Source organism: Molothrus ater, chromosome 16 (assembly GCF_012460135.2).
Source record: "Molothrus ater isolate BHLD 08-10-18 breed brown headed cowbird chromosome 16, BPBGC_Mater_1.1, whole genome shotgun sequence".
NCBI classification, from domain to species: Eukaryota; Metazoa; Chordata; class Aves; order Passeriformes; family Icteridae; genus Molothrus; species Molothrus ater.
Genome location: NC_050493.2, coordinates 2,646,813 through 2,671,508, shown reverse-complemented (window position 1 = coordinate 2,671,508; position 24,696 = coordinate 2,646,813). Strand labels below are relative to the sequence as shown.

The 24,696-nt window shown below is 48.5% G+C and overlaps 2 protein-coding genes across 2 annotated transcripts; one reads left to right on the top strand and one right to left on the bottom strand.

Annotated features, from left to right (window-relative positions):
* Positions 1-2,084: 2,084 nt before the first annotated feature.
* COPS3 (COP9 signalosome subunit 3) lies at positions 2,085-13,717 on the bottom strand. Its single transcript, XM_036392319.2, has 12 exons — positions 13,645-13,717; positions 10,761-10,890; positions 9,787-9,899; positions 9,636-9,685; positions 8,685-8,777; positions 7,772-7,951; positions 6,706-6,846; positions 5,520-5,693; positions 4,606-4,692; positions 4,217-4,330; positions 3,562-3,642; positions 2,085-3,253 (listed from the first exon to the last, which is right to left on the bottom strand). The coding sequence occupies exons 1-12, from the start codon at positions 13,697-13,699 to the stop codon at positions 3,200-3,202; spliced, it is 1,272 nt and encodes a 423-aa protein (XP_036248212.1). The 5' UTR covers positions 13,700-13,717; the 3' UTR covers positions 2,085-3,199.
* Positions 13,718-15,363: 1,646 nt separating this feature from the next.
* NT5M (5',3'-nucleotidase, mitochondrial) lies at positions 15,364-22,855 on the top strand. The gene is made up of 5 exons (XM_036392754.2): positions 15,364-16,406; positions 19,033-19,133; positions 19,506-19,566; positions 19,891-20,005; positions 20,167-22,855. The coding sequence occupies exons 1-5, from the start codon at positions 16,140-16,142 to the stop codon at positions 20,322-20,324; spliced, it is 702 nt and encodes a 233-aa protein (XP_036248647.1). The 5' UTR covers positions 15,364-16,139; the 3' UTR covers positions 20,325-22,855.
* Positions 22,856-24,696: the final 1,841 nt, after the last annotated feature.

Here is a 24,696-nt window from a genome sequence, read left to right as displayed (position 1 = left end):
TGCTCAGCAGAGCTCTGAGAAGCCACCAGCAAGGCTTGAACACCTCTGGAGCAGAGGGCACTGCCACACACAGCAGGCAACCAGCAGCCAAAATCACCTCCTGAAAAGCAACCAGAACAAGAGATCCCCCCAGAAAAACTAAGGAAACCCCAAATACAAAAGACCTACAATCTCATTTAAGACAAACTAAGAAGGACTGGTTTGTTATCTTTATTTTCCAATAGCACATTTAAACAAGTTGTCAGGACTAAGCTCTCCACAGGGAGAACATTTCCTAGGTTATACAGATGGCCTGTGACAACACAAACACGGGGCTGTGGCTGTGCTGTGGGACACTCGGGGGAGCTGAGGAGGAGGAGGAGGCAGCTGGGGTTACACCATGGAGTGATGGTCACACACTGGGGCTCCTCAGTGGCACAAAACCAGCAGTGGGGGCTGGACACAAACAGCTTCAACCATTCCTTCTTAGAAACATTTCAAACTCTCACTGTGACTGGCCTAGAGACCCCTCCTGTGGCTAGGAACTGCAGCTGCACATCTAACACTGCCTTCAGAAGTGCATTTTGTGTCTTTGCTAATTAAAATGCATCAAAATCAAAGTCACATATCAAAGCATGCACTCAGTATTCCCTGGACACATCTTGTGACCGTGCAGCTTGGGAAGGAACAGCCACAGGACCTCTGAGAGCCCAAGCTGGGAGCAGCACAGCACGCGGTGTTCCTAGATTTCAGCAAAAGTCCTTCCCTGCAGTAAATGCAAATTAAAACCAAAAAGCCCAAGTGTTCTCGAAGCCTCTCAGCTGACCACAGCCCAGGCAATTAGTTCCAAGACTTGGCAGGAGCTGCTTCATTAAAAATCTGACTTAATTTCAGTGCTATCTCAAGACGTGCAGATGCCAGGCCATGTGTCTTTATCAAAGTAGGACTTAAAAGCCCTTCCCTGGAGCACTTTTGGTGAATGCTTTATCTACTGATTCTACAGGTGGGACCTGACTTCGAATTTCTAACAGAATTCAGACATTAACAGCACAACTATCCACGCCAGAAAAGGAACCTCAGCAGTTCTCTAAAAGCATTTGCCCTCTTAAAAATCAGATATGTAATGGAATATATCACTTTTAACTATTACACAGCTATTTTTGTCATCCTTTTGATGTGAGCATGGATTTGTTTTATCTACTTTGGGCAAGATAAGAGAAAAATCTAGAGCTATTCACCAGCTGCATAGATTAGTTTGCTTCTATTTCCACAGCTGGAAAACCATCCTGCAGGTAAATCCATGCTCACTAATAGGAACTAGTAAAAATGGACATTCTTGTTTTGTTTCTGACTCCATGACAGCATCCTGAATACCTTCTCCCCTGGCAAGGGAGCCACTGGCAAGGAGAGTTGAGCCAGGCACATTTCTGGATGGGTGGGGTTTGGGGTCAGTGTTTGCAGTCCCTTCTGTGAGTGCCACATGTGGCTGTGACAAACACCCTGTTTTGGGCTCGAGCCACAGCATCACTAATTACTCATTAACACTTCCATGGGACCAGAGGGGAAAATGGCCAATGTTCAGCATTAAAATCACTGCGGGATTAATTAGGATAAAAACCTTCAAAATCATAGATCTCTTCTAGTTAACTCACAAGACTTGTGAGTTATGATAAGCCCCAAGATTTTGCTTAAAGATCAGATATAAAAGTTGTCCCAATGGAATTCTCTCAGGCAGGAAGTGATGAGCTGCTCACACTGTGGACCTCCACTGTGTTCAATACTAAACTGCTGTTTTGTACTTTTAAAAACATCCTTCACCACCAACCACAACCTGGGACACCTCTCTTCACCACAAAGCAGCACCCTGCTGCCACAGAGGCTCTGCTAAACTGGTGACACCGGTTTTAAGTGAAAATCCCAACACTTCTGTATCGGCACTGGAAGCACAAATGGAATATTTTCAAGCACAGGTGACCTCAATACATACAAACTTCACACAGCAAGAGCCAGAAATGCTCAGCTCCCACCTGGCAAAAAGCTGGCAGGGTAGCAGGAGCAAGCAGCTCCTGGTCAGGTGGTTCAGTAGGAAGCAGTGGCTGCTGAGCTTCTCATTTTCTGACTTGATGACAGGTTTATTTCTGCCTGACAGGAAGATGTTTGAACAGTGAGAATCTTCAGATACACAAGAACGACAGAAGATTAAACAACCCGTTGATTTAAGGGGCGAAGCACTTTAAAGAATCCAATAACAAAGTTTAAAATAGTAAATTAAAAACCAGGTACCATTCCAACACATTATATCTGAATAAAATCCTGCATTTTGAGAGCTGTATAGAATTCTATTTATGTTCCATGCAGAAATACCGGTTTCCACCAAAGAAACTATCAGCCTGTTGAATACCTTCATGCCAGTTGCACAGGAACAAACATTTAAATTTCTTTCAGTGTAAACAACTTCCTATCTAGAATCCTCCAGAACACCAACGTTTTCCAAATACCCTTTTGTTTAGGTCTAGTAAGTTTCATCTAAGAGCAAATAATATTAGCAGATATTTTGCAACAGAAACTTAAAATCATAAACAGCTGTCATGTATGTTTTCCATATAGGATTCCTACTGTGCAGCAAACTTCCTTACAAGGACATGTTGATAGCCTCATCCTTTTGGGAAGAACAGTTCTTATTTCCTCATTTAACAGACAGCACCAGCTACATTGGGCATATGTAAATTCCCTACATTATGATTTGCTTGAACTCCACCCCTCTGCCCTTACCACACATATGATAAATCAGCACTTTGAGCCAACTTTAAATACAGAATAATGAACCAATAATTATCTTGTCAGTGAACCAACACTAGTTTGTATTCTTCCCTGAATAACACTTTCTTTTGCAGAAGAGAAGGACTGCTACAGAAACACAGCAACATTCAAACCCTTTAAAACAAAAGGTAGATTATTTAATGCATTAACAATGTTAATCTGAAGATAAATAAATCCACAACAGACTTTCAAGTTTCTTTTGAGATTTCCTTTTTCTTTGCAGAGAATATTTCTGATATTATACAGTACTGAGAGGGTGTTCTTTTGTTTTCTTAATGTCCAGGTGAAAAGCAAAGCTCAGTTCTCTCTGCTCTCTTTGTGGAACTCCTCAATGCCCTGCTCCAGGCGTGATTCTTTCATAAGCTTTTACTTGAAAGCGGAGTGGTGAGCAACATTAATTTCAAGAATAACTGGATGGTTTGGTCCCTGAGTCATCTTCTTGAGAGCCCATACTCTGAAAGGGAGAGAGTTAGTTCTGTTCAGAAACAGGTCTGCAGGCTTGACAATGACAGTTCTTTCAAGTGAACAGGCAGGAAAATAAAGTGCCTATGAAATAACATGCACTTAATTTTCTGGTTGAAATCACTGCAGGATTAATTAGGGAAAAGCACCTTCAAAATTAATAAATTATCTTTACGATATGTCATGATGTTTATGCACATATTATTAATAATGTGTAATGACAACACTGTAAATGCTGACATTCAGTACAACACACTCACTGCACTGAATGAATCTCTTACAAGACATTAAATCCATTACCTTCTGCACAAACTGAGGGTTCACAGTGATCTCTTGATCCATGGCTTTCAGTCGTTCATCAAGCTCTATACATTTCAGCATCTTAAAAATATTTATGAAATTGATTACTGTGTCTAGCTTGTACCTGATCTTCAATAAATTTCATGGCTGTGCCATGTAGAACTAATAACTTTTGCCACCACCAAAGTTCCACATCAAAATGTTCTCATCCCTCACTTCCAAACAGAAGTGTCAGACCATTTTTTATTCCCTTCTTTGATCCATGTCCCCCTCACAGCCCTTTTTAAGGCCATTGATAGAGAGTCCCCTGAGGCTCAACCACCTTCACCTACAGGCAGGTTATTGAGAGCCAATGGAAGCGATCCTTCAAGTTTAAAACTCTAAAAACAATCTTTCCAATCCATTCAAGGATCTCCCCATCACCAACAGCAAGCAGTCAGTCTCCTGAAACAGCTCAAGCTGTGCAGGACAAAACAGGGAACACACTGACAGAAAGTATTAATCTAAAACCGATGAAAATACTGTGAAATACTCAAATAGTGATTTACAGTCCTCACTCTCTATATCTAAGTTACCACACTGGCTTCTGCCAGCAGCTCTCTGATTACATACTAAGGCTCTTTGGTAAGAATTCCAAAAGCAGTAAAAGATTTACCTCCTGATCAATGTTATGAAGCATAGCTGGATTGTTATATTTTTCAGGATTATCATGGAAACAGACCATACCATCTTTCTGATTAATACTTGCAAAGATTTCACCATCTTCTATCTGAAATGACAGAGGGTTTAATGGAAGTTATCACAAAGAACAGAATTTCAGGTAACTCTCTGTGGAATTGTTTTTAACTTGGTTGTTTTTATTTCCCACAGCTTCCCAAAACCACGATTCATGCCTTATCTTACATGGAGAACAGCTTTTTAGATTTTTTGAGAACAGTCTCAACACCACAGCAGACTGCCAGCATTTCCTCCACCCTGCTCAGGATGTGTGCTGCCAACCCAAACACTAATTTTGGGGTAGCTTACCCAAGTCAGAGGCCTTACCATGTGGAGGACGTATTTTTCTGCTTCTTGGGGCCCCGACAGCTGCACTCGACTTGCCATGTCTTGTAATGACAATGTTAAAAACGTCTGAAATGTACAAAGTTTTACAGTGTTAAAACTGGATGTTGAGGATTTTATTGTTGAAGCTTCGTGGCCTATGTAACCTGGCTGTGGAAGTCTGATGGGAAGGAACAAGTGGAACACACAATTACTGAAGGGCTCATGAGAGTGAGTCAGTTCTTTCTCCAGACATTAATTTGTTATACTGAGCACCTACGGAGTCATTACTGATTCCTGCAATTTCATCCTACACCAGACAGTCCTGACCATGTCCAACCTCCTTCTCTCACCTTTTTACACAAAAAAGGTGACTCTCCACCCCTTGAATTTCCTTCAAGAGATGCATATATAAAGGTCCTTATGAGATTTTTTTTTTTACTGCAGCAAATATCATTTGAGCTTGCAAAAAAACTGCTTTCCCCAATCACCTTTCAGTATTAATCTGATCTCTCAGCTGAAGGAGCAAATCACTTCAGTGCTTCTGGTTTTCATTTTATTTCAGACATTTCCAATCTGTCCAATTCACTCACTCCTTTCTAATGAAGTGGCCTGTAAAGTTCAGTTTTCCTATTTTTTGAATAGGGATGAAGGTCACTGGGTTGCAGCGCTCACTTTTTTGATTATCTACGAAAACCTCACGGGCAAAGCCCCCTGACAAACAGATTGAATCACCTTTTAAATAATGCATAAGCAGCCAACTGATTTGTTTTCCTATACAGGGCATTCTCCTTTGTTTCAGACACAAATCTCAGTTTAAGTAATTTCTCTGCCACATTACTATGTTATCATTTAGCTCTAAATTGAATATATTTCAGAAATACACTCTCAGAAGAAAACTGCTCAGTTTCTCTTACCTTGGTTAGCCTCTGAATATTCTTTTTGTAGAGAGATGACAAGCATTGCTTAACCAGCCCCATATTGTTATCTCTTGTGAAAGTTTCACTGTGTTTGTTCACCAGATTTCGAAGCTCCGAGGGTTTATTGGTTGAATAAACTTGTGCTAATTCATGGTAAGCATTGCTAAGAGGCTGCAATTAGAAAAATGAGAACCCTCCTTGAAGAACACAGTGCTCACCCAGCCTCACAAAACCTATTCAGTGCTCCAACATTAGAAGCCATGCAGGCATTGAAGTAAATTGAAGTAGCTTGGGCATTTCTCATAAAAAAACCAGTGTGCCCATACGTGGCTTTACAGCAGTGACAGACCCCATACACTAAAATCTGTATTACTGCAGTGTCACATTTAATAAGCATCATTCCATGACCTTTGTGTGACAGTTTTACTTACAGCAGTGTGAAAAAAACTCTCTCAACTGACCAGCTGAGTTTGAGGTAAGTATTGCCCGTTCTGTCCTCTAAGACATCCATCCCTGACCACATCGGGTCACAGCATCGACAGCAGAGACTCAGAGGGTGAAACCAGTTCACTAAACCACCTTAAAATGTTTTCAGCTTGTTTATTAATCTCTGAAGTTAGAAGAATTTTGGAACTCTCTAGAATCTTGGTTACAAATCAACAAACTGTTTACAAGTGTGTTACTTAGGATCAGAACTCTCTCAGTAGCAGTTTTGTCTCCCACCCTACACCCCCTAATCTGAATGCTTACAGACTCCAAACTCGCAGTTTTTTCAGAAGCTTTTATTCTTTAAAAAGCTGGTTTGGGAGTAAACTGTTTAGCAATTTGTGCTTCAATCAGATGAAGTTACAGGTGAAATCTTTTCCTAATGACACTGGAGCTTGAAAGCCAATTGAAATCTGAGTATTTTTTAAATTTTAACATAAAAAGCTATAAAGAGAAGTTCAGTATCAGTGAAAGGAATATTGATTAGTACTATTCAACCCTGAAGTTTTGTCAGATTTTAAAAACATGTATCACTGACATCACACAATCACAGGATGATTGCATGGTTTGGGTTGGAAGGAATCTTCAAGTTAATTTCACTCCAAACCCCTGCCATGGACAGGGACACCTTCCACTGTTACACATTTACAAATTCAGATTTGTTGATCTATTATTTAGATGCATTTGCAATACTTACCTTAATGAATCTACCAACTATCTGGGAAGTGTATTTTGGTAACTGCTGAACTTTACCAAGTAGTATCAAAGAAACTAGGATATACTTTTTATATGATTCCAACATAATATGACTGACTGCCATGGCTGGAGTAGTTATTGCCTAAGCAAGAGAGAAAGAAATGGAACAGAAATTTAGTCTGCTTACTGGTAGATCCTGGTAGTTACTGCATGAACAAAAAACTCAATTTCAAGCTGTATGTAGAAAAGACACAGTGACATATGAAATTCTCCTTGAGCGCTGAAGCTTAACTAACTTCTGTCAAAATTAATTATCCAGACATATGCAAAAGAAAGGAAATTTCATACAAGCTACTCAAAACATATCACATTCCAGTGGTGCCTGTCTTAAAATAGACCTGCTCAGATAGAATCAAAACTTCCTTCTTTGGAATATATCTAAAGTTGCACCAGAAATCATCTGTAGCTACCTGTGAACCTGGATTTACACAGACCCTCAAAGAGGTTTTATAAAGCTGTTACATTATCAGAGGTCTGCAGAATAGGGAAAAGGGATTTTAGATCATTATGATACTGGAACTACTCAAGAGCTGACCCTCATTAAATGCTGCACCAATTTGTTTTGCACATTTCACAGCATTTCTCTCATAGCCAAGATTTTCCCAGTTTTACTATTTTTGTTTCCTTCCCAGATAAAGCAAAACCAGCAAATATTATAACAGCATTGAAGAAGTCTAACTCCTCTCATAAGAGTAGCAAAGGCCTTAGCAAAACCACTGGACTATTTTTTTAAGGACACACAACTATGTGTCAGCCCATGACCTGTTTCTGTGCTGCACTTTCAAGCAGGCAGCTGAAAAATATTTATAGTGAGATAAATTTAGCATCACTCTTTGAGGTGCACAGCTTTATGGTGCAATAAGGCTGTGAGAGACTTTCTTAAAGGAAAACACCTCCATGGACAGTCTGCTTGTGCCAGTTCAAAGGTGCTATGTTTTCTCAGCACTGTTACCCATCTACTTTTGCCTTTCCAGACATCACACTTCAGACTTATCATTTCAAGTTACCTGTTCATAAAAGTAGAGTGCTCTTTCAAAGTTCTTTAGCCCAGTGTATATCATCCCACCATAGTAGTAGTAACATAAAAAGTGCTTCGCATCATATGCCCCATTCTCTTTACAAATATCCATCATGTCCACATCTAGATACGGGAGGGCAGGTTTAAAGCATTTTGCTAACAAACAGAGCTACAAGAAAATAAATCAAGTTTTCATAAATTAGCCATTTCCATTCAAGTTTCCATGAGAAGGAATTGAAACTAAATTAATTAGTACTACTGCATAAATATCACTCTCCCATGAGTTAAAAACCGGGGTATGTCAGTAGTGGAGTAACACAAGTTGAAAATCTTTAACACAGATTATGAACTGTTATGAAATTATCTGACTCCTAAAGAAATTAAACTCTAACAAAGCTGTTTGAAACTCCACGACTGCCAGACTACTGTGCTGGCAGCACTAAATGTTGCTCTGAACATTCCTGTCCAACCCTGAATCCCAGGAGGCAAGAATGAGACAGAAATACAAATCCAGGCCAAAGGCACTGAGACAAACATGACTTTTGTCTTGAGCAGACTTGAGCAGACAGTAGCTGGATATTACACTGATACCACCCAAGATAAGTTCAGTGTGACTTTCAGCCCACAGAGAAGGGATGCCAAAGGAATTTCTGAAGTCATCAGCAAAATCAAAGATCTGAGGACATGCACTGAACATTTTAAATTATTAATTAATATGTATATCAGATATGGATTTTGTTTCAGTATATCATATTATTTAATGATGGAAAAAAAACAAACCAAACAAAAATTCAGTTGAAAATCCATTCTTACACTACAATATGCAAACATGCATTTCCTTGCAATTTTATAGGTATTTTATAAGCTTTTATTCTCACAAAAAGCCCTTCTGATGCCCTTACCTGGCAGAGATCTGCGTGTATTGAGGTCAGCTGGTTTGTGTTCATCTGCATCTTGTCTATGGCTTGTCTGAGAATGCTAATTCCTCGCAGGGGCTGTCAGAAATTACATCTCTTTCAGATAATTTCTCATAGATGGCAGCACATTGGATCTTATGTTGACACTTACAAATGAAAAATAACACTAATTGACAGGTTCCATTAAGTAATAGTTAACTTGAGGTTCCTTTTTTGTAGGATTTCGCAGTCTCTTGGAAAATAAAATTAACCTTGGCTATACAATTTCTCTGGATAAAGTCCTCAATTCTGCTCCACAAAGCCAATCTCAGCAGGAAAACAGTAATCTGTATCAATAAAAAACCCTCCTTGATTCCATGACTCCATCCAAACTCCCAACAAATACTAAAGACAAGGTTCTCACTTCACTTCACTTGGAAGCAGAGATCAGATCTGGTCTGTCTCAGGCTAGACTTCACCAAAGGGGCCTGGAAAAGTCAGGATTTTAGCAACAAAATCACTGGTCAAGTATTTCTTAATCAAGTTTCCTGCATATTTTAAGGCACTTCATTAAGAACATTATGTAACACCAGTGAGAATAACACTGAAACTAAAACCACTGACTCACCAGTGCTAATAACCCTTGCAGCTCCCTCCTCTACCCATGCATTGTCTGAAGAACATTCTTGGTACTACAGATCTCCTATTTTGTGAGGGAGAACATGTTTTTAGGTGACTTTTCTCCCCACAAAATTATCTTCCTTGGGTTTTCCTTAGAGAAATCTTAGAATTTTGAGTCTGGTTTATTACCTTTCAGTAAACTTACTAACTAAAGAGCTGCACAGAAATACTTGATGTGAAGTTAGTGGCAAATCTTTATGGAGTAAGAGGCTGGTAACACCCTCTTGAAGCCTTGGGTATGGAGTAACTTATTTGTACTAGATGAAACTTGCTCACCTGTTTTCTCTCCACAAGGGCATTTGTTAACTGGTGGCACAGGCCAGCAACTAAACACAGTAAAAAACAAACAAGAAAAACACCTCAGTGAAAAATCAGTATTGCCAAACTATCCAAAAAAACATCAAGTCTGAAATTAGGCTTAACTTACAAGTGTCTGTTGCATATCTAATGTGTTCTCCATTGCAAGTGCTGATAAAAAGCTGCACCTGTGAGAATAACGTTTCGAAGTCAGGGATGCTGGGCATAGAAAACTTCACAAACCTGAAACAAAGAAACAAAAGGTTTTTCATTTATTGCTTGGAGGTTCATAAAAAGATTCATTTTCATTGCTAAGTCTCTGCATGTAGGTGCTTCCAAACAAATCCAAAGTGCTTATGAGACAGGGCATAGGATTTCCCCAGTAGCTGCACAATAACATCTGAAAACACCTTTTTATGCACAACATAATTCTCAGTTTAGTGCAAACTACAATGGCAAAGATCATTTTCAGTATTATCAGTATTTTGTTTTGAAAGAGTAGCAGAACAAGTGCTAGAATTCTGATCTTTCCCTTAAAAGAGAATTTTACAATAGCAGTGAAACCTGCAGATAGTTCACCTAAAGTCAGACACAGCCAGTTTGAACTTCAGGACTAAATATCTTTACCTTAATTCAGCACCCCCAAAGCAACTCAATTTTATCTTAAACTGCAGACAGCAGCAAGAGCCTCAGTGCTGTCTAAAGACAAACAGCCAAGACCCATGATAAAAGCCTGTTTTTTACTGGAATAAAACATCTCGCTCCATGCTTACAGCTCAGTGAAAATATGCCCTGAAATAAAGTTTGAAAAGCTCATTCTATATATTTTTGCTGAACACATATGGAAAAACACCTATCATGGAATCCTAGAATGGTTTGGGTTGGAAGGGACCTCAAAGCCCATCCAGCTCCAATCCAGGCCATGGGCAGGGACACAATCCCAGGGTGCTCCAAGCCCTGTCCAAGCTGCCCTTGGACACTCTCAGGGATGGGGCAGCCACAGCTTCTCCAAGAACTTGTGCCAGGACAAAAGGCTTTGCCTGTCTGACAGTTCAGCCCATTGCCTGAAGTTTTAGCATTTAATCAAAAGCAAGCAACACTTACAAGACAGCAAGAACACCTAGTGAGTGTTCCTGTACATCCAGGGCACCGAGCACTGTATCCAGATGGGAAAGATTTTTTGCTAGCAGCTCTCCACTTTTATTGATCAGTTCACAAAGCTGGGTCATTTGCCCTGAAAAATAAAAAGCATTGTTGTCAAAGCCTAATTAGAGAACATTCACCCATTCCCACACCTCTTTATAATCTGCTTCCTCATGTAACAGCAGGAAATAATAGATTCACCCCAAGTTTTAATTTTCTTTAATAAAACAGGCATTAATTTTCTACCCACCACATTTTTTTTAATATAAAACAAACACCAGAGCTTGTTCCTTGCTGGTCCTCAAGCACTACCCAACTTTCAGGTCTGCTCATAAGCATTTTTTTGAAGTAGACATTAAAGTTACAATTAAGTACCTACAGCAAAAATATTTAAAAACCTGTCCTTAAATTTACTTTGTAAAATTAAAACTACAATGTTATATGAAAAGTGACTACTTTGAATGAGGAAGGCATGGCAAGCCCCAAAACCTTTATAAAGAAAGCAGATTCATTCCCATGAACTGCTTTCAAACTCTTCCTCCCTGCAATTTACTGAATGAATTAAAACTATGTCCTTCTGAAGCAGAGTATTGTTTCAAAGCAGAGCATTGTTTCAATGTTCAATCCTTGCAGATTAGAGAGAAAAAACAGACGTTCTCTCACCCTTAACAAAAGTCTCCATAAAATGAGGAATAGTGCCTCCATTCAGAGAGATTTACACTACCCTCAGCTCTCTGGCCTTTTCCTTTGAGAGAGGAAAGGCAGGGAAATTCTAGCAATGAAATGTTAGTTTTGGAGTGCCAGAGGGATCAAAAATTCCAAATGGGGGACCAGAGCCCAGAAACGCCTCCTAAACCATTCTCCTCCCTATGGCATTTTGAAAAGGCATAAGCATGGGAAGGAATGGGGCTTGTAAATCTGTCTGTGCTGTGGTCATGGTGCTCAGGCACTGCAAAACCCTAATTCTGGTGTCCTCCTTGTTCCAGAAATCCACCCCTTCTACAGTTCTATCACTTAGCATTCCCTTAAAACCCCAACACAAAACAAACCCCAAACAGACTCTGAGCAAACTGTTCTAGTGGAAGGTGCCCCTGTCCATGGCAAGGGTTGAAAAGAAATGGCCTTTAAGGTTTCTTCAAGCCAAACCATTCTGGGATTCTGTGATCTATCCCTCTACCCACACGTACACTGAACAATTTACAGTCCAAGCAGAAATTCCAGCACCAGGCCCAACTAAATGTCCCTTCCTGTCACCTCCCAGGTGGCCAAATGACAGTCAGGAAGTACACACATTGCTCCTGAGTGCTCTCATCAGGCTGCTGGCTCTGGATTGACTTTCACAGAATCCCAGAATGGTTTGGGTTGGAAGGAACTTCAAAGATATCTCATCCCAAACCTCAGCCATGGGCAGGGACACCTCCCACTGTCCCAGGTGGCTCCAAGCCCTGTCCAACCTGGCCTTAGGCACTTCCAGGGATCCACAGCTTCTCTGGGAATTCTGTGCCAGGGCCTGCCCACCCTCATAGGGAAGGATTCTTTCCTAATATCCAATCTAACCCTGTTCTCTCGTAACTATGAAGCTATTCCCCCTTTCCTGTCCCTCTAGTCCCTTATAAATAATCTCTCCTCATCTTTCCTGTAGCTCCCTCCAGATCCTGGAAGGTCACAATTAGGCCACCTCAGAGCCTCCTCTTTTCTCCAGGCTGAACAATCCAGATTCTCACAGCCTCTCCTCAAAGCTCCATCCCTCCAACGATCTTGGTGGCCTCATCTGGACTTGCTCCAACAAATCCATGTCCTTACTGTGCTGGGGACTTTCTCACAGAGAGCATCTCCCTGGCTCATCCCTAATGGGAGAACTTCCACAAGGCCAACCAGAGCCTTCTGCATCCCCAAAACTCTGTGACAGAAACTTCTCCAGATCAACTACAGAACAAAGATCCATCTTCCATCGGGTTTGTACCCACACCCCGCAGATATAAATTGTCTCTAAAGTAGAAACACTTTGTATTTATTAAGTGGAACCAGAGTAAGAGAAAGCTGGAGCTCAACCCAAGAACTGCAAGAGATAAAACCTGGGGCCATGGTGGGAAACATCAATTTTTGATCAGATCTGGGAGAAAACATCCCAGGCAGAGACCAGTCAGAACACATTTCACAGAGCATCAACAGAGAGGGAAAGTTCAAGAACCAGGAAACGCTGCGCCCACACACAGTAAAATTAGGAATTTGGCAGTGAAAGGGAGAATTCTAAGCGTGATTATTAAAACCCTCTGTGGACACGTGGGTACAGTCTCAGATCTGTCACACAGTTCCGTGGTGGGGCGGGACTCTCTGGCCACGCTCTGCTTTGCAAACGCAGAGCACGGACACTGGGACAATTCAGAAATTTATTTTAAACTGCACTCATCACAACCTGCCCGTTCCTGAGGGAGGTGACAGGCTGGGCCGCACAATCCCATTTAAAGTCCTAGCGATAGTCGCTCCTCCCCCTATTTTAAAGGCTCGGATTTTGGCAGGATCGCCGGTGCGGGCTCCGCTACCGAAACCACCCCTGGGAGACCCACGGAGCTCCGTGAGAGCCCCGCCGGTCCCCCGTGCCCTGTCACACCTCCGGGAACCCTTCGGGGCTGCCCCGAACTGACCCCGGCCCGGGCCCCGCCGCGCTGGGGGTGCAGCGCCCCGGACCCGCGCCTGAGGGAGCGCCGTGCGAGCGGCCAGGCCCCGGCCCGCCGCCCCGCCACCCGCGCGGTTTGACGAGCTCCTTCGCTCTTCGCCGTCCTCCCTCGGCCCCGCGGGCCCGCCCCGTCCTCCCGGTGGCCCCGGCGGGCCCCGTCCCCCTCACCCTGGGCCGAGAGCTGCCGGACGCTGTTGACGAACTGCTCCAGGGCCGACGCCATCTTGGCGGCTCGCGCCGCGGCCGCGCGCGCCGGAGGGGCGGGGCGGGGGGAGCGGCGCGCGCCGGGAGCCGCCGCCCGCCGCCCGCCAATCAGGGGCCGCCGCGGGGGCCGCGAGACGCCCGCCGCCCGCGCGCCGCTTCCGCCGCCTCTCGCGAGAAGCGCGGTCGCTATGGCAACCGCCGAGCCCGCGTCAGGCGCGCGGGAGGGGCCGTGACTCAGCAGCGCCGGAGGGGGGGGGCGGTGGTGACGTCACGGCGCGTCAGCACTCCGCGACACGAGGCCTTGCGCGACAGCTGCGACATCGGCGACATTGGGGCCTCGCGACATGAGGGCCTTTGCGATAGGAGACCCCTGCGACACCGGGCCCTCCGTGACACCGGGCCCTCCATGACACCGAGCCACCCGTGACACCGGGCTCTCCCCGACACCGGGCCCTCCCCGACACGGGTGGCCGGTCCCTTCCGCTGTCCGAATGGCCGCGCTGCACCAGCAGAGGTTTAATCCCTTTTGTCCCCTCTGGCGGGGCCTCATTGCGTGGAATGTGTGCTCTGGTGTCAGGGAATGGGATGTAAATCCCTCAGGTTAATACGTGTTCTGTATTTTCCATCTCTCCGGAGCTGCAGCAGCGTGTACCAGAGCTGTTGCAGGCAGGGAATGTGTCGGTCGTTCGGTATCCATGAAGGTGATGGAAGCCTGAGTGGAGATCACAGAATTGTGAAATATCCAGAGCTGGAAGTGACCATCCAGTCCGACTCCTGGCCCTGCACAGGACAAGCCCGAAATCCTACCCTGTGCCTGAGAGCGTTCTCCAAATGCTCCTTGAGCTGTCAGGCTCCGTGCCCTGACCACTGCCCTGGGGAGCCATAAATTTGCATGCATTCCCTCCCTGCTTAGTCAGGAAAACCCAGCTGTGTTGAAATCCCGTTCCTCGCAGGAAGCAAACCGCCTGCGGTGCAAGTGAAAGCAAAACACAGACCTGAACTTGACACATTCCCCTCCCAGCCTCAGCTGAGATCACCATCGTGTCCAGCCAGTTCTTCCTCCCTTCCTTCCTTCCTTCCTTCCTTCCTTCCTTCCTTCCTTCCTTCCTTCCTGCCTTCCTGACCGTGACCTTCCCTAGGTCACCCGATCCCAACAGCAGTTTGCCCTCTCTATGGACCAAGGACAATACATTCCACTTGAAAACATTCTGGACTTGAAAAATTAAGTATTTTAGAATCTTATTATTGCTGTCGAGCAGAAACTTTTATTTCCCAGCTCAGTGGTTGCCTAAACCTGTCATTACCACTTGGAGAACTCCCTCTTCTCCATCAGCTTTAACCCCCAAAATGTTTTTTTGAACAGATCTTTGGTGTCTGATCAGAACACCGAGCCCTTCTTGGTACCGTGCGTGCTTCTTTGGGCTCCAGGGATCGGCTTTTAAGGGTTCCTGTCACACGGCTGTCAAAGAACTGTCAGAAACGAGTGCGTTTCATGCAGAAAATCACCATTTTAACGTGTGTCCCCAGATGTACCCACCACCTCTGCAGGCAGACACGGGCATGGGGAGGGAGTGGGTATCTCAAAGACTGACAGCGAGGGAAACTGAGGCAGGGAGGGGAAGAGCAGCGGTGCCGGGGCAGCCTTAAGGCAGGCGGGCGGCGGAGCTGCTGCGCTGTCGCAGGGCGCTTGTGCCGCTTTAAGGCGGTGCCGGCGCTCCGGGCTCGGCAGGCACCGGGAAGAGGAACTGGGCTTTGCACTGCCGGGTCGGGGCGAGCTCCGCTGTCCCCGCTGCCCTCCCGCCGCCGCTCCGCGCTCGCTGCCGGGGAGGGATGGGGCGGGCACGGGGAAGACGCGCTGGGGGCCAGGACGGGTCCCTGCATCCCCCCCGGCTGCCCCTCCGCTCCCCCGTGCACCCCCCGGCCGCTCCTTCCTCCTGCTGCAAAGGGATGCGCTCGGCAGGGCTGCCCGCTGCCTCGGTGCCTGCTTGAAATAGAGGCACCCCCTTTGCTTGGAGAGCCCCCCAGCCCTGCTCTGAGCCCCCTATCCCTTGTCCCGAGCCCCCCATCTGCTTCTGGGAGGCCCCATCGCCTGCTCCAAGACCCATCCCCTTCCTCAAGCTCCTCAGTTCCTTTCTCAACCCCCTATCCCCTTCCTCGAGCCCCCTTCCCCTGCTCCAAGCTCCATTCCCTTCCTCAAGCTCCCCAGTCCCTTCCTCAAGCCCCTTTGCCCTTCCCTGAGCCCCCTTCCCCTGCTCCAAGCTCCATTCCCTTCCCTGAACCCCCTTACTCTGAGCCGCCATCCCCTTGTTCAAGTCCCCCATCCCTTTCCTTGAGCCCCCATTCCTTGCCCCAAACCCCCATCCCCTGCCCTGGCCCTGCTTCCCTGATCCTCCCATTCCCTCCCCTGAGTCCCCTGCCCCAAACCCCCCAGATCCCCCCTCCCCAAATTCCTCTCCAGGATGATTTTGCTGAGCTGTTTCCTGCACCTGCGGCCCCGGCGGGGCTGCGGCGCCTTGGCCGGGCTGGGCCGGAGGCTGGGCCCCTCAGCTGGATCCCGCCGGGCCCTGCGGGTGCTGGTGGACATGGACGGGGTGCTGGCCGACTTCGAGGGAGGCTTCCTGAAGAAATTCAGGGCCAGGTACCCCGACAAGCCCTACATTGCCCTGGAGGACCGGAGGGGCTTCTGGGTGTCGGAGCAGTACGGGCGCCTGGGACCCGAGCTGAGTGTGAGTTGTGCTTCCCCCGCGTGGGCTTGTCCTCCTCAGGGACCCTCTGAGCCCCAGGTCATGGGAACAGTGCTGTTCCTTGTGGGGGCCACCAAAAAGCTCCCACAGAAATACAGGAGGGCATCCAGTAGTGGGTTTCTCCCCATAAATCCATTTTTCTTCGTGCACGTCTGTGTCTTTCTTAGAATCCTAGAATGCGTTGGGTTGATAAGGACCTTAAAGAGCATCTTGTTCCAACCTCCTGTCATGGGAAGGGGCATCTTCCACTAGACCAGGCTGATATGATGGTCTGGTGGGCTTTTTCTCTGCATGCCTGGATGGAGACAGATGCAAGGAAAGGGGGTATTTCAGAACATCTGTCTTGAAATACCCCAGATTGTATAGCTGGGTTTTTCTAGCTCTGATTTGGATTGCTACCATTCCTAGATGGATTATTTAGCTCCTCAAGAGCAATGTGAGGGGTGGGATGCAGAAGAGCGATTCAGAACAAACCAAGCAATTGTTGCTTCATTTGAAGGCTTACTTAAGGTTAAAACAACCCAAGCCCTCCCATGCCAGAAATTATTATATTCAGTTTAATAATTAAAGCTTAAAAGCAGAAGCTCTTTCAATGTTGTAATTTAGCATTCAGCAACAGGCTGACTGCTGTAGAGAGTTGGTTTCTGCCTCTACAAATTTCCCATCCCAGTGGATGTCTGTGGTCTCATCCATGGGTTACAGCTGCACTGGCTGAAATGTGTTAGGGTAAATAAAAGTGTTCCTGTTGTTAGGAGTATGATGGTTACAGGGAAAGGAGTGGGAATAAGGTCCAGGGCTCTCCCATGGGCAAAGTCCTAAACAGCTTGATGAGCTGAAGGAATAAAGTGTCCTTCCTAGCTGGGAGTGGTGAGAGGGAAGTGCAGGATATCATTTGTGCAGTAAAGCAGCTGCTCTAACCCCTGTTTGGCAGGGGTAACACATGATAACAATTTTTTTCTTCCTTGATCCTAACTACTTTGGATGTGTTAAATGAAGTGAGCTCATCTTGTGTCTGCTGTGATCATGTAAAACCACCAAAACCTTGGGCTGAACAAGTAGCAAAACCTGCACTGTCTGACCTCAGGGCAGTCCTGGTTTTCCCCATGGTTTCAGGGCAGGGCTGAAGTGAGTAGGAGCTGCTAGAGACACGTGGGCCATTCCAGTCTCTGGGACCAGAAAATAGGAGCCAAAGAGTTCAAGGAGCTGCAGGTCCCAGCTCTGAAAGAAAGGGAGGGAGATCACTTGCAATGCAGCAAGCACACAGACCTGGAGGGATGGAGAGCCCTGGACAGGCAGGGAAATTCCTTATGGGGCTGAGGGTCTGTCCTGGCCCATGGTGGGATTCCCAGCCTGGGGGATTTTTCCATCTGCTGGTCAGCATGCTGGTCACGGTGCCACAAGGATTTTTTCTGGCTCTGGGAGTGGAGTGGGTCTTTTCCTCAAGCTGAGCATAGTTCTCCCCTCGTCAAGCTTGATTGCAGAATGCTTTTTGACATAATTGGAAGCGGGATAGCTGTGGAAGTGCTGCTGTAAGAGAACACTTCAGTGCAGTTTGAAGTGCTCTGCTGCACGAGACTGTGTTTCTCTGGGGTCTCTCGTGCAACTACAGACAATATCTTAAAAATAAAATCCCATTACTGCTCAGTCTGAGGCAGAGCAACTGGAGTTTGAAGGTTTGCATGGCCTCCTGGCAAACTTTCAGGCTGGCTGGTTTTGCCATGGAGCCTGGAGGCATTTCTGCATCTGCAGCTCCTCAGCTGCACCACAGCACTGGGGCTTGGCTACTTCTGCTTCTTCCCAGCTCTCCTCCCTGACGAGACAGTGTTTGTGCAAAATAATAGCTTTCCTTGGCACCTGGCAAGCTGCTAACCTGTTTGAGGCAGTGCAGGGGCTGCTGTTCCTTAGAGCTGTGCTGGACCCATGGCAGGCAGCCCCTGGACTCTGCCCTCACCCCAAGGTTTTGCTCCCTGTGGTCTCCTCTCTGTTCTCCCTGTGCCATACCAGTGCACCCAGGCTGCTGTCCTGGATGTTGTGTTTCAAATCCTTGCCTGGAGATGCTCTATTTGCCTGCTAGACCTTGTCCAGGCTTCCCTGAGGAGGAGCATCTGCATTCATCCTGACATGTGGTTCCTCCTGTAATGTTCCTGCTCCTGGGAGAGCAGCCTGGCTGCTATTTTAAGTGATCTCATGGAGACAAATAGGCCAGACTGCACCTGTGCCTGAACAGCACCATGGTAGAGCAGGGCCACCAGGCCATGTCAGCTGGATCCACGTGGATCTGTCCCTTGGATGGGTTTGGTTTGGATCTGGATAATCTCTGGTGTTTGGCCTTACAGTAAGGTGCAGCTCCCTCTGTGTGTGGGGCTGCAGAGGCAAAACCAACCCTGTTTTTTTGTTCCATCTCCAATCTGAATTGTATGGGGTGGGTGCAGGGGGGTGGGTGGGGAGCAGAGGCACCCACAGAGGCAGGGGAGGTGAGCAGGAGGGACTGGAGCTGGTGCTCCCACTGTTCTCCCTGTCCCCTCCTCTGTCCTAGCAAAGGGTGAGGAGGATGCATATGCAGGAAAAATTGCAAGAAGTGCAGTAACTGCTTGCTTTCCCCTCACAGGAAAAAGCCATCAGCATCTGGGAATCCAAGAACTTCTTCATCGAGCTAGACCCACTCCCTGGGGCTGTGGAAGCTGTGAAGCAAATGGCAAATTTGGCAGAGTGAGTATGAACCTGTCTGTGGGGATGGACAGAGGAGCAGCTGTGTCTTCACTTCCACCTCTTGGCAGAAGTGCTGATACAACAACAGCATTAAAAATAAATATCTCCCAGCCATCAGGGAAGGGAGGGGAGAGAGGGCTTTGACTCCTGGAGCAGTCACCTAGAAGATCAGCCATGTGCAGCCTCTTCCCTTCAGCTCTCTGCTCCAGCAAAGGTTGTGAAAAGGGGAATACAATTGTGCTGTGGGATTCTGGGAGATGGGGGATTAATGTGTTAAATCTGTTTGATCTGTGTGTGGTGGGGGTTGGCTTGGGGCTGCTGCCTGCTCTGGCCCAGAATGACACTCTGGCCCTGTTTTTCTCCTTGTGGCAGCACTGATGTGTTCATCTGCACGAGCCCAATCAAGAAGTACCGGTACTGCCCTTATGAGAAGGTGAGTGAGCCCAAATCCCAGCTCCCCCTCCCATCCACACTGCCCAGTGAAAGGTGTCTGACCCCTGCATGCCTCTGGCTGTAAAATTTACCTGTTCCATCCATTTGCATGCAACGAGGTTCTTGGTCTTAGTCTTTCATCATGACATCAAAAGCTGCTTGGCTTTCAAAGAACTTTTACTCCAGCAGCATCCAAATCCATCCCATTAATGAACGTAATTAAGAGAGATATCCTCCCTGTGTGGGGGCCAGGGCTGCTTCCACTCCACCCCCTGCCCCATCCATCAGCCCTCCCTGAGCTCACCAGCCATCTCTTGCCTTCCAGTATGCCTGGGTGGAGAAGCACTTTGGCCCAGAATTTCTTGAGCAGATTGTTTTGACACGAGATAAGACGGTGGTTTCTGCTGATCTGCTTATAGATGACAGACCTGATATAACAGGTAAGGGGTGAGGGTGAAGCACTGACTGGAGGCAGCCAGGGATGGGTCTTGGTCTTTCTGTGCTGTTTGGCTTTTGTAACTTTGAGGTCTTCATGTTGGAGTAAAGTCAACTTCAGTGTCCCACGGAGTTGTCCAGAGCACTGACCTTCCTTCCCTTGCAGGGGCAGAGCAGAACCCCAGCTGGGAGCACGTGCTCTTCACTGCCTGCCACAACAAGCACCTGCAGCTGAAGCCCCCCAGCCGCCGGCTGCACTCCTGGGCTGATGACTGGAAGGCCATTCTGGACAGCAAACGCCTCCCACCCGGCCAGGCCACCTAAACACCAGCCTCCAGGGCCACCTGGGGCTGCAGCCACCTGCCTGTGTCCCTGTGGAGTCCTGCTGAAGGCCACAACCACGGATGGACAGACAGACAGAGGCTGTCCCTGCTGCACAGAGGGAGAGGAGGGTGAGCTGAAGCGCCACAGTCACCTGGACTTGAAAAACAGACCCCAGCCCAGCCCAGCCCAGGATTGTGCCTGTGGACCTGACAGCCTGGCTGAGGGGGCATTGCCCTCTGTGCTGCATCTGCACCCCCACAGGGCCAGCCTGGTGTTCCTGATGGACAAGGTCACCCTCAGGGTGTCACTGCCCTTGCCTGGGGCCCTGCATGGCACAGACCAGCTCTGCACCTCCCCTCCACGGCATGGTCAGGGATCATGTGTGTGTTTTATTTAGCTCTTGTTTAGCAAGGTTTCATCCCAAGGGGCTGCCTCAGGAGATCTTTCCCCCTGGCAGTGCCTGGGTCTGGGGAGAGGGGTGGCTGGAAGGGCAGGGAGAGCAGGCAGGGGCTGTCCAGGCTCCCTGCACTGGGAATTGTCACAAGCACATCCATGGATGCTCTCTGCAGTTCTCACGTACTGCAATGGAAGATGTTGGGGGATGTTGCTGTTAAAGACTGGGGAGCTGTGCAGGTTTCAGCCAGGGTAGAGTTAATTTTCTTCACAGAAAATAGAGCCCCATACAAGCTGCTGTGAAAAAAATTAACTCTACCCTGGCCAAAAGCAGCACAGGAGCCCGTGAGAGGTGCCCAGGGTGGTTTGTTCTGCAGCTCCACCATGTCCCAGCTCTGGATGTCTGGGGACAGAGTGTGCTGCCAGCCCCACTCCCCTGGCTCTCAGGCCCCTGCAGAGGTGTTCAGTGCCTGGCTGGTGCAAAGGGGTCACAGCTGGACCAGCCCCCTCTGCCAGGGGACAGTGCAGGGGCTGCTGAGCTCCGGGAGCAGCCAGCTCTGCTGGGAAGCTGCAGTTGGCCCCCAAAAAGGGAGGGTTTAGACCAAGGGGCAGCTCCAAGAGGGTTGGTTTTGGCATAGCTGTGCCCACAGCCTCTTCCTCCCTTGTTTGTCTCATTTTTGCTTCTCTGAGCCTGCAGCAGTCCGGCCTTGAACTTCAGCCACCTGTCTGGCAGGAGAAAGCTGCTGCTGCTGCTGCTGCTGGCCTCAGAGAGACATCCCAGCTGCTGGGAGAGCCTGGCATCCCCTCCCTGCCTGTGGCACTGCCACAGGGCAGCCACAGCCTGGCTGTCCCCAGCGGGAGTTGCTGCTGAGCCACCCCAGGCAGAGCCCCAGGGATGAGCTGGGTGTGTCACTGCTGACACCACAGAGGCCATTGGCCCCCACTGCTGTGTGTCCCCACGCTGTCCAGGATCCCACTGCCCTCCTGGCCCAAGGACTTGCTGGCTGCAGCAGTAAAATTCCCCCACTTGGACACTTAACCCCCCAGGCAGAGGTGGTGGCCAGGGCTTGGCTGGGATTTGCCACCCTGCACCCCGTGCTCACACCTTTGCTTTGCCTCTCTGCTCTCCTGTGGACCCCCATCAACGAAAGGACATGAACTTGAAGCTACATAACCAACAAATAATGTAATTCAGCAGTGGCAGCCAGACCCCTCCTGTACCCAGGAGCTGGAGGGGTTCTGGAGTTGGTGCTTTGGAACCTGTGCCTTCCCTGGGTGCTGCAGGGCCAGGGATGGGGCCTCTCTTCACTTAGGGCTTGCCCTGTTTAGAAAGTCAGCATGGTTGGCCCAGGGCAGTAGGATTTACATACCACAAGCATCTTTTTTTCTTTCTTTTTTTTTTTTTTTCATTTTTCTTTCCTGTTTAAACCACTGTGTGCTTCTCTGGGAGGTGGGTTTGGTTTGGAGGGGTCTATTTAGGATGTGCAGCCCCCTGGCCAAGAGCTGGCTGGGGGGTTTGCAGGCTGGGAACTGGGACAGTGTGGGAGCACCATGGGCAGCTGCTGCAGCTGCTGAACATCAGGAACCCCCTGGCTCCACCAGCCCTCCACCAGCTGTTGGCCCCTCTGTGCAGCCAGGGTGACCTCATGGGGTCCAAGCTGGTTTTCTTCTGATGGTACCCTGTAAATATGAGCTGCCCAAGATCCCCAGAGCCTTCTCCCTGCTTATTGAGCCAAAATGAGCTGGCACATCTCTCCAGCAGCCGCCCAAACCTCTCATCTTCCCCCGAGGCTGGGGCTGACCCGAGGGATGTGGCTCTCTGGGGCCAGCAGGACTTTTCCCCGTGGTGAGATGTGATGCCAGAGATAAATACACCACACCAAATATACTTGAAAGCAGAGCTGGAGTTTCTCATGCCTGAGGCTCCAGCTCCATGCACAGAGATCCTGAGCTGGTAGCTGCACTGTTTGCTCCCACACTCGGGACCTGGAGGTGACTCCATCGCTGATGGATCGGCTCGTTCGTCCTTCGAGCCTGTCTGTGTCCAGCTGAGATACACAGAGCTTTTCTTTTTGAATGTACATCTATAAACCTGAGGCAAATGAGGAGCACTGCAATAAACACTGGGTTGTTTGGCATCCAGCTGCCTGGAAATGGAGTTTGGGGTTTGCAGTTTCCCAGCCGTGGCTCTGTGTGGGGATGGGCAGGTTTGGGAATGTCCCCTTGTCCAGAAACCTGGAACCAGCCCTGCTGCCCTGGCAGTGCCATCACCCTGTTAGACACAGTCCCTGTGGGCAGAAATAAAGCCAAGGGGTGGTTTGGAGTAGAGTTCATCTTCCTAAAGATCTTTTCTAATAAATAAAGGTGTGAAGTGTGTGTCCTGTTGGGCCACAGAGCAGAAGCTACAAAAGGGGCTGGGACTGCCATGGGCTACCTCTCCCTGGGATTTTATGCCTTATCCATCACTGCTGGCTGCTCCACATCCACACACTCCTGTGAGGTGTCTGTGGACTCCCCTCCCTGCTATGGGGCTGTGCCATGAGAATCCCCTGTGCCTGACCAGAACCTGCACACTGTGAGCAGTGCCATGGCCCAGCTGGACACACGGGACCAGAGCCAGGGAAGGAGGACTGTGGGATCATCCCAGCAGGGCTGGGAAAATCAGAATTACAGGGCAGAACCTGATTGTGTGCTCCTTGGACTGGGCTGGCTCCAGGATGGGACACAAGGGGTTACCAGGGTCACACCTGTAGTCCTGCTGGAGCTGGGACACCAAGGGACTCCTGGCCAGCATGGGGACAAGGTGATTCAGCTGCCAGCTCAAACAGAACTGGGTGTACACCTCCCCAGGATGCTGCTGTGGGGCCCATAGAGCTGTTCCAGGGCTGGTTTAGCAACAAGCATCTCTCTGCCCTTCCAGCTGCTTTTTGGGGCTTCTGGCAGCCAGTGTTGGGCCACAGCTCCTCCTCCATCCCCCCTGCCCTGGCCTTCACTGGAGGCCTCAGCTCCCCAGAGGAGACCCCGTCCTTCCCTGGCCCAGGGATAGGGGGCAGGGGGTTTGACATCAGCTCTGCCTGAGCTGGGGCTGCTGGATGGTGGCACTGGGACCAGTGTCATGTTTCCAGTACAAGATGGGGCAAGTTGGAAGGGCTGCATCCTGATGGAGCATGATGAACTTCTGGTCTGCAGCTGTGTCTGTTCTTCCACGCTCTCCTACGTGGCTTTTTTTCCCTTGGAAAGCCTCAGGTTGCAGATATCACATAAATTCCAGGTGATAAGCAGTTTCCAAAGCAGGCAGAGGCAGAGAGGAGGGGTAAGGAGGTGGTACAGAGGGCACAGGGCAGTGCTCAAGGTGCTGGTGGGAGCCTTTGCACCGTTCCCATGGGCAGGAGCTGCTGGACAAATGTGCAAACACTCACCCCCCTCAGGGGATTCCCACTTGAGGGCATCCCACTTGTCCCCAGCCCGAGCTGGCCCAAGGCAGCAGGTCCTGGCAGGGTGGGAACAAGCGATGCTCGCCCCAGGTCCTGGAAGCAGTCGCCAGTGGGTGCTCATTAGCTCTGGTGCTCATTAGCTCTGGTGCTCATTAGCTCGTGCTCATGTTGGCCACTGCCCAAATACCTCGGAGCAGTGTGAAATCCCAGCGGAGGGGAGAGCCAGGAACGCAGGGGCAGCCGGGGCCAGCCCTGACGCAAGGGCAGCGGGTGGTGTGGGACAAAGCCAGGGCAGGGACGGGGCTGGAGGGAGGATGAGTCACCCAAATACGCAGGAGGGGAAGGAGAGGAGGAAGCGATGGAGCAGCTGGAGGCAGCTGGATGGGCTTTGCTCTGCCGCCGTGCCCAGTTTCAGGAGAAGAGCGGGATGGTGCCCCAGGCTCACTGCTGGGACCAGGTTTGGAGCCCGGCGGTGCCAAGGCAGTGCGGGCAGGGCATCCGTGTGGATGGGATGTGGATGGAAGAGGAATATCCACTAGAGGGGA